General features: G+C 41.2%; 1 protein-coding gene across 6 annotated transcripts in view; it reads right to left on the bottom strand.

Moving 5' to 3' along the window:
* Positions 1-1,193: 1,193 nt before the first annotated feature.
* Positions 1,194-9,960, bottom strand: part of RAP1GDS1 (Rap1 GTPase-GDP dissociation stimulator 1) — a 102,499-nt gene continuing 93,732 nt past the window's right edge. For all 6 annotated transcript variants that reach the window (XM_054203350.1, XM_054203351.1, XM_054203352.1 and 3 more), the window contains 3 exons: positions 7,414-7,540; positions 6,042-6,170; positions 1,194-1,861 (listed from right to left, as the gene is read on the bottom strand). In XM_054203350.1, coding sequence (XP_054059325.1) covers positions 1,734-1,861; positions 6,042-6,170; positions 7,414-7,540 — 384 coding nt within the window. In that variant the 3' untranslated portion in view covers positions 1,194-1,733. The remainder of the gene's footprint in view (positions 1,862-6,041; positions 6,171-7,413; positions 7,541-9,960) is intronic.

The following is a 9,960-nucleotide window of genomic DNA, read 5'->3' as shown; positions in this document are numbered from 1 at the left end:
CACGTTTGGCAGTGCAGAGGTTCTGTGTTCCTTGGAGCCTGATGCCATGTGGTCTTGGTCTGTGTTCACAGCTCTACACTGTCAGTGGCTTTATTGCACTATTACTAGCAAATGTCTCTTGAATGTTTGTTTGTTTTTTTTTTAAATAAGAGGCTGTTGTGCGGTTTAGTACTAGAGGCCTTTTCTGTGTGTTTTTGGCACTGGATTAAATGGATGCAGAATCTCTGCCGTGTGAATCCTCCTGGAGCATCCACTGTGTTTTGGTACAGTCTCGGAACTTAAACTGATGATCTGAGGCAAGTTTCTTTTCATACCCAGCCTGTGTACATAATCCCTTTCCCATCATGACTGGCACCTTCCCATCACAGTGTACATGGGATAGACAGTAGTTTCATAGAGCTGGGAAGTGAATTTGGGAAGGTCAAAAGCAGTATTTTTGCAACCACGGGGCATGGGATTTTGTGGGGGCTTGGCCTCTGGGTTTGCTGCCTCTGCTGAAAAAAGGAGCCTGAAACTTCTGGGGCTGCCACTTCAGCACTGGGAGTGCTGAGTTAACTTTAAAATGTTATAGATCTTGTGATCTTTGTGCATTGTGGGCTCAATCAAGCTAGACAATGGTACTGCAGAGTCAAAAATAACATGTGCTGGCTTTCTGGAAACTGCTATCCCAACTGCTCCCTGTTTTGCCAGGGTCATCTGCTGGTTGCTCGCTGGCATGTTACAGGCCTACAAAAAGAGGAGCTGTGGGATAAGACGCTTAAATTGGCAATTTCCCAACTCCTTTACCTAGGAAAGGAGAAAAAAGAAGATTCTTGCATGCTGCATTTCTCATTCAATGGGGTTCTGTTGAAAAGTTGCTGCAAGATATGCCTTTAAAAATCCATCTACAAAAAAACCCCAACAAACACAATCCCAATCTCAAGCAAGCCCAAGAGCACTCAGACCCACGTGGCTTTATGGGATAAGGCTTGTATAGTGTATTCCTGTTAGAACGCACGATTGTTAAACCACAGAGTGCCTCTGTGTGAGCATACACAGTGAAAGTGGTTGGAATTGTTTCCTTTGTAATAGCTCAACTGAAAGGCAGTGATTGCAGCAGGGCCAGAGCTGGGAACGAAAAGGGCTCCTCACCAGTGCATCGTGGTGCAGTCGCAGCTTCTGTATGTGATCACAGAAAAGGACAAACCACAGGATAAAGTGAGAGCACTGAAATTTTTATTTGTTACCTCTAGGTACCACGAGTTTGACATTAATAGGCAAGACCAGTGAATGAGCAGCAGTACATTGCATTCAAACCTGAATCTCCAAAGCACCAAAAATGGAGCTAGATTTACTTCTTAATCCTATAGTCAGCACACTAGTCTGGACTTGCTGCGTCTTGTATTGTCCCTAATTTAGTAGTACATTGTAATGCAGTTAGGGGGCGTGAGGAAAGAGTCATTGTGTAGTACCACTTCTACGTCATCATAGGACTACAACATGCACATTCTACTATGTGGCCCAAGCAACAAGAATACAAGTAGAACAGTTACGGGTGGAGACAGGTTCATGTTAACACCACCTATGAATTTGTAGAAACCTTTTTTGGACGGGTACCTACAGCAGTTCATCAATTTGTGTGGGAACATTACACGCATGCACGAGTGATACAGTGGAAAACATAGCAGGAGCGGCAGCAGGACGGAGGACAAAGGTGAAATCTGTGATGGGATGCACTGGAAACAAGACCTTCCTCAGCTTTCTACAGCAAGTCTCTGCTCTGTTAGCGAGGCCTGCTGGGCAACAGTTTTGTTCTCATGGCTGCGGAGTTTTGATACGACTTCTAGAAATGCCATGCTCTGCACTTCCTTCTGAAGAGGTTCTGGAAAAAGAAACAGTAAAAGAAACGGTGCTTTGTATGAGACAGGCAAAAGAACAGAAAACCTTGGTGAGTCTGAGAAACTTTTCTACTGAACCCTTTACACATGTAAACACACGAATGTGTGTGTACACGTAATCTTTTTATTCACTTTTTTGAATTGCTTTTGAGGATGTCCAGCGTCTGGGGCATGTGCAGACCCCACAGATTTCAGGTAGAGATGAAGGATGAAGCTACTGCGTAGCAGTTAAGAAATTCCACCTGGATTGCCTTCCAAAACAGATGCTTAGGAAGCAATTTTAGTGAAAATATTTTTCTGATTTATTCCTTAAACCAGCCTGACCAAGTAAGCTTGCCTTGAAAGGTTCACTACATCGTTTGTCTGTATCAATCAGCTCTGGTTGGTTGTGTGGGGGTGTGCAGGGGGTGAGGTGGTTCTTCGATGGATGTGTCACCACTGGGTCACTGTTAGCTGTCCATTTACAGTTCAGCTCTGAAGTTCATACAAAGAACACCTGGTGCATTGCCCAATGCTGTGCATATGTACGCAGTGCTTAAGCTGTACTCAAAACTGTGGGACACTGTTTTACAATTTTGATCCTGGATTGCACTGTACTTTGTATTAATAAGGAAAGATTGGGAACAACCCATAAAATTGAGCAATTTTTTTCTTAAAATGTGATGAGTTTTCTCGAAGCCCTGTACTGTAGACATCTCACAGTTGAGATCCAAAGCAGTTGGTCTTGTTTCAGGCCCTGTTCAGGCCACTCCAGCGAACTCCTCCTCAGCAACAAACACTTACATACATTTTTTTTGCTTCCCAGGGGCTGCTGGGGGCCTATTCCCTGAGCTTCCCAGCAGAAATACCAGCCATCTGTTTTCACACTATCTATGCTGTATGCTATGCTTGTTTACTATTTTTTTTAATAGCAAATTTAACATTTATTTCCCTTCCTATCTACTTTTTTGTTCACGTTTTCAGTTTTCTTGCAGTTTAACCCTACTGTGTAAGAGCTGGGAACTCTCACACTGCTGTGCACCTGGGAACCTCTATATACAGAGCGATGTCAGTGGAGCTGCTGGGGTGGTTATCCTGCGTAAGCTCAGATTTCTGAGATATCATGTTTAAGCGGGTGTTACTGAACTGAATTTCAGGAATTTTCTGTGCCTTACAGTGGCTGAATACTTCTGCTTAACATCCAGCCTCTTGTGAGCCTGGAGACCCTCACACACACAAGTGACTGTGCCAGCTATGAATGCTCTGCTTTTGCTGATTCTTTGTTACATGTTTCCATTTTCCTCATTTTTCCCCTCTTTCCATCCCTTTACCCAGTTGCAAGAGCAACTTCCAGATGGCAAAAATCACATATAAATATATGTCTATTTATTGCTTAACACACAGCTGTTGGCAACATCAAGTTAAATGGGATGCCAGATACCCTGTAACAAAGGATAGTAACAACAGCTGCCGCTGGAGAATTAAACTTACCAATAATTAAACCACTTCTAGTCTTTATGGAACTACACTGGGGTCAATTAATTTATAATGGCTACACAGGTCTGTTTACAGTAGAATATGGAAACACGTAAATATAAATACTCACTGCATGGAGACAGTGGTGAAAAGTTAGAGGCAGAGCTGGGAGGGAGATGGATTTTAGTATTTTCACATGTAAAGAGCAGAGTTGGCTCTTTTATCCCCCCCTCCTTGGTTAAAATAGTTAAAAAAAAAAAAAAAAAGGCATAAGTCAATACCAGGGTTTCTCAGTTGTTACTCTCATGTACTCACTGATTTTTACACAGGTCTGTTCATCAGGAAGCGGGGCTGAAGCACTGGGTCAGCCAAGTGCTGGGCCTTAACTTTACAGCTGCAGGTTGCCATCAGCCTGGGAGCAGGCCGAGATGCCTCATGTCGAGGGGGCAGACTGAACTCTGCCAGGTGGATAACCCTAAAACACCCCCCAGGACAAGACTGCTCCTTACTCTAGTGGAACAGAGAGACAGGTATTCGACTTTAAATAACTGTCGATCTTGCAGGTGACAAGGCTCAGGGAAGGGAAAATGCCAAGCGTCAGGCAAAATTTCTGAGGATGGTTATTTTAGTTGGAAGCAGCGGGAATAAACACAACATCACAGTGAGGCTGAGGGGGAACGTCTGCAAAAGGCTTCTGCTCTAAAATGGATGGGTAATCCCAAGCACAAAATGGCTCAATAACCTTGAGTAACATCTAAATTACGCCCTAGCGTTGAAGTGAATGCTTACTGGGAGCAGAGGCTTGTTAGCAAATTTTAAGCACTATCTTTGTAGATTCATATCTATATACAATTATAGTAGTATATACTACTCTGCTCTGGTGAGACCCCACCTGGAGTACTAGGTCCAGCTCTGGGGCCCCCAACATAAGGACATGGACCTGTTGCAGCAGGTCTAGCGGAGGGCCACGAAGATGATCAGAGGGCTGGAGCACCTCTCCTATGAGGACAGGCTGAGAGAGTTGGGGCTGTTCAGCCTGGAGAAGAGAAGGCTCCAGGGAGACCTTACAGGCCCTTCCAGTACCTACAGGGGGCCTACAGGAAAGATGGGGAGGGATGCTTTAACAGGGAGTGTACTGATAGAACAAGGGGTAATGGTTTTAAACTGAAAGCGTGTAGATTTAGATTAGCTATCAGGAAGAAATTCTTTCTGTGAGGGTGGTGAGACACTGGCACAGGTTGCCCAGGGAAGCTGTGGATGCCCCATCCCTGGAAGTGTTCAAGGCCAGGCTGGATGGGGCTTTGAGCAGCCTGGTCTAGTGGGAGGTGTCCCTGCCCGTGGCAGGGGGTTGGAACTAGACGATCTTTAAGGTCCCTTCCAACATAAGCTATTCTATGATTCTATACTGCTCTAAACCCAAATATTTGTTCCTTTAAGATGTCAGTAATCCAGCATTCACTCATATGGATGTACAGGTCACCAGAGTTACACTTAGAGTAGGCATGGTAAACTCTGTTTAAGAGCAACAATAAAAAGAAAAGCAGCTTTGCTTACAGAGACAGCATGCACTCAGCTATGATAACTTTTAATCAATTCAAATGAATTTCTGTAAACTCATCTGTGGTGAACCTTTAAATGTTTCACACTTGACAAGTTGTGTGCAGTCAGGCTCTGAGTTTCCACCTTTCTGTACTTAATCCAGTTCTTCATCATCTCAGTTGTCTGTAAATTCTGAAACCTTTATGGAATGAAATTTGCTCTCCTTCTACAGAGTAAATACTTCTTAAAGAACTAAATGAAAGAAACGTAGCTACTTCTTGAAACCAAAGCTGGAAATCCAATTTCCCCACGATACCTTGCTCTTTTCTTTCATTTGTTTGGTTTTGGGTTGGTTTTTTTTTTTTTTGTTAGCCTACACACAGGTGGGAAGTTGCAGGATCAAATCATAGCCTGCTGCTACACCATCCTCAAAACAGTCTGACCTTTAGCAGAGGGTTAGGTCAGAAAGATTAGACTTTACAGTGTCCAGCACTGACGTGTTAGAGCGTGTCCTCCTTGTCTTTCAAAGCAACCCTGAAAACTCGTGCCTGCTGGGCTCAGCATGGGAGGGCTGCTGAGGGAAGGACTCTTCCTAGTGAGGTAAGTGTGAGGATCCCTCCTAAAGCAGGATTATAGCCTACCTGCTGTACTAAGTACTCATTTGTGTGCACGTGTGTCTTTGCAAATATTACCTGTATCTTTATTTCTTTCCTACCACTCTTGTAGGAATTTTAAAAGTGCAAGTGAGGAGCCTCCTTGCCTTACTTGACTAAGTTAACCAATTAAAAAAAGCCAGTACACATCAATTATGGGAACTTCCAGCTAAAGGTGAATGAAGTTCTTGCTATTTGCATATTTGCAAAGAGAGTCTGATACTGTACAGTTTTAAATGCCTTTCATTTCTCTCCTGTCAGTCAAAGTTTGAGCTAGCTGCATCCTGCAGAAGCCAGTCCAATTTTGGCATTAATATCTAAAACTGAGTTAACAGCCTCTTTTTTGACACTATAAATAAACACTATAAATAAAGTGTCATAGTAAATTGTGCACATTCATTGCGAACAGAGAACCAGTCTCACAGTGCATTTGCACGTGTTCTATGTTCAGGCTAAAAGAGAGGCCTAAGGTTAAATACCTAAATCTGTTAGGAAGCAGCCCCTCCTGAATACTCACCAGATCCTATAAGGGCACAGACCAGCACCATGGAGTTGTATTTTATTTCTGGAGCACTCCTGTCGTCTGAGAGCAGTCTGTGTAGAATCTGAACAAGCTGAGCATTTTCAAGATCCTTTTCAGCAGTGACTGAAAGACAAGTGAAAATCTGTAAATCTGGAAGTGCTGCTTCCTTTGATGTTTCTGTGTGTTAGCCATTTATTATTCAAACGTGGATCCCTCACCATAGTGAAAATGGTGCTGTGGTACGTAATAACTCGTTGGCATAAAACGGAAGCATGTATTAGACAGTATGATGATAGGAATCACAGCTCTTGCTATAAAAATGTAAACTAGCCTAACTGCTTGAAAGGAAAATCACAGGGTTTAATGATAAAATTCAATCTGAAGTGTGTAGTGAGCTGACAGAAAAGCCACCAGGGTTTCTAGTGATTGAGGCCAACACCTGCAATATTTCAGCTTTCAAGACTTCCATTGCCTGAATTTGCTTTTGCAAATTTTCTCTGAGTAAATACAGATGGTGTAATTCTCGATTCCATGGTAGAGGGAACTCATGATCCATTGTAAAGGCTGGAAAAAACTTTTCAAGATCAGAGTGTGAGTTATTTCCCCGTAGCTTCCTAAGAAATTTATACTGAATTCAGTATTAAAACAATTCCCTGATGTGTTAGCAGCGATTTGGAAGTTGAACGTAGCATTCCTCTAGTACACAATAGCAAGAGATGAAATAAAGAGCAAAAATCTGTAATATTTAGTTTATGTTAGTTAAGAAGCAAGCAAATAGGATAAGCAAAACCTCTGTTGGGCATTTACCTTTTTGTTTGGTAAGCTGAGGTACTACAAAGGCAAGTCAAGACATGTAATCATCTTGGCCTTCATATGGCAACCCTTACACCTATTTCTGTGGAACTTAGCAATAAAAGACATTTTGGGGGCATCATCCACCTCTGTGTATTCTCTAGCTCTCACTAATTAGGTAAGTGAAAGCTTTACTTTGATAAGCCCTCTCAAAAGGGGATTAACTTTATTCCAGTATAGGAATGTAGTCAGGTCATATAGTCTCCACTCCAAATTATGATTTTCTTAACTGTTAGCCTTTTGGATCCGAAAGCTACCTTTGAGGGCCTTTCTAGATCATGTGATGCACCCACCAGAATGATGGAGCAGACACTCTATTACCAGCAAACTCCAGTTTTCTGTGTAACCTCATTGCCTGCCTATGTCTGCATGAACTCTCACGTATTTCCATGCTACTGAAAGGCAGGTGGAAGGCGGAGGCTTTTCTATATTGCACAAGAAACTCGCCCTCTGTGACTTCTCTTGGGCACAGACTGGAAAGTAAACAGGCAGAGCTAACCGATGGGATACTCACCTAACTCTAAAGCCGCTATTAACGCCAGCGCAACAAGAGCTTCGTTTTGCATTATTACGTGTTCACTGGTTGCCATGGTTACTAAATGCTTGATGCCACCACTCTGTACAATGGTCCTAATTACATCCTAAAATAAATAACATAGAAATGAAAAAATTCTGCATTGCGTACAAACTGTATTAAGAAACAAAATTGTCATGGATGCTAGGTGATCTTTGGGTAAGGATACTCATTGGCTTTATGCACATACACACTTTATGCAATTTATATGTAAATGTACACACATGTGGGCTTCTAAATTATCTGCTCTTACTCTGCAGTTTTGAGATACAACCTGTTAAACCAAGCCAGTTAACCACATGATTAAGTTAAGACACATGTAACTAACTCTTTTCCAGGCTACACTGTGTAACTCAAGTTCTCATGGTGTGCCATCAGTCACCTACCAATGAGTCCGCTCTGTTACATTTGAACTCAGCTGGTGGTCAAAGATGATTAGTTTTCCCTTCTTTACGTTGTGATGCTCAGAGCAGCTTACCAAAAGCACCCAACAGACCATATATTTGGGATAAGGAGACATAAGAATATATTTTTAATAAAGTTATCAAATCCTTCATCTATCTTCATGAATTTTCAGGGTTTCTTCAAAATGTTCAGAGGTGAGTCCTTATTCTGTGATAGAAATGCTGTACTTGAAATGAAAATGCTGACTGACTTAAATGGCTTTAAAGCAGTTTAAAATTGCTTTAAAGCAGTTTAAAAATATGCAGCTGGAATTCTGTTTTCAAGCCCAAAATTTGATTCAACTTACGTATGTAAAAGGGATGAATAAAGACTTCTGGTGTCTGCAGGTCTTTGATTACTTGTTAATTATCATTAAAAAAGTGAGTTTGCACCTAACGTTTTCACCATTGTATGTCCCAAAAATACTTCAAAATGTTTGCCTGAAGAAAATCACTAACTTGGCATGCTGAAGGGAAACTGTTCAAGGAAATGTGGTTTGGTTTTTATTCTTTTTTATTTGCGCTGTGGGTGCACAAAGTTTTGAAATAGTAGCTATTTCTTGAAATAAGAATCTGATTTAAATTTTTAATCAATGTGTTGAATTTCCATTTAAAACACACATCCCTTTCTAACTCCAGCCACAAGTCAAAACTCAGGACCCGATACATGTGTTTAGAATGATTTATGTGCCGGTGCTTGCACAGGCCATGCAGTGATGTTCTTTATGCAAGGGAACAGACACAACACAATCATAATCCTTGAAAAGCAAAATGTTTTTAGCTAATCATGCTGATGATGCTGATGCTAGTGGCACAAGTCATAGCCTAATGAGTCAAGAATCTCACGTTTAAAACCTGTTTTTTCTTAATATCATAATGTATGATAGCACGTAAGTATTTTTATGCTTTTCCTTACTTGTGATGATGTGTTTTATTATTTGCGATTTTTCTGCTGGAACTCCAAAGTAGTTTTGAGACTTTATGGAATACTCTGGGAACTGCTAATTACTATTTGAATTGGTGTGGAATTTTGGCTGTATAAGCCTTGGGAATCAATCAGCACCTTTGACATCAAAATTTATACCCTCTAAATTTACACCCTCCAAAAAGTAGTACCAAATAGATAGAAGAGACGGCAGTAACGTTTGGTGCTAGTGTGGCTTAACCCACAAGTACCTACTCCATTTTTTATTTTTTTTTTTTTTTTAGAATGAGACCTAAGTTTTCTAAACTACTGTTGCTTTTGTAAATTAAAAAACAAATTCAAACCTAATGATGTGCTCTAAAGAACCATCCAGTTGTACTCATATTCAAACCTAGAGGGCAGTAAAAGCATTAAAAAACCCACCCGCTCAGCTGTTTTCCAGTCAAGCTTCCTCTCTGAGTACATAAACCACACAAAAGTTCATCTGTGATAATTCTGTTAACTTCTGTATTGACATCTATTTGATGCCATCATAAATGTCTCTGTATTTAGGATTTAATTGTTTCCCTGTAGAGAGTATGGATAAAAACTTGCATCTGTGGTGGTATATGCCATCTACACACGCGTTTTGTGGACTGTGTATTTGGGTGTAGAAAAAATAAGGACTCAGAAAAAAATGAACGCTAATCAGTTTTAGAGGCTGAACATAAAATAGAGAATAGGCATCAGAAAGAGACAGTAATATTAGAAATGAGGAAAGATTTTAAATCTCTGTAAATCCTGTTGATTTGTTTTTGAAGAGGCTCATTGTAAATCAGGTCCACGATGTTTTTCACTTGGCAAATGCCACGCATGAATGAAGAGGTCACTGTTAAAGTCTGAGTTGTCCAAAGCACACTTGCTATTTAAACTCAGTTATGCAGCCTGTGTTCGTGTCAGCGAACACACTAAATGAAGTCTGAGCCTGAAATAGCTTGTTTCCAGATGAGAGGCTTTTGTCCCTTCTAGGGCTCTGTTTTGCCTAATACTTTCCTGAGCAAGGACTGTGGACTTGGGCTGCTTATGTAAAGGTATTTGGTTGGTGCAAAGGTGATGGAAGGGACAGAACTCACCTGTCCC

This window comes from Rissa tridactyla, chromosome 5, assembly GCF_028500815.1.
Source record: "Rissa tridactyla isolate bRisTri1 chromosome 5, bRisTri1.patW.cur.20221130, whole genome shotgun sequence".
Lineage (NCBI taxonomy): Eukaryota > Metazoa > Chordata > Aves > Charadriiformes > Laridae > Rissa > Rissa tridactyla.
Note: the sequence above shows the minus strand (reverse complement) of the source record. Positions and strands in the feature narration are given on the sequence as shown.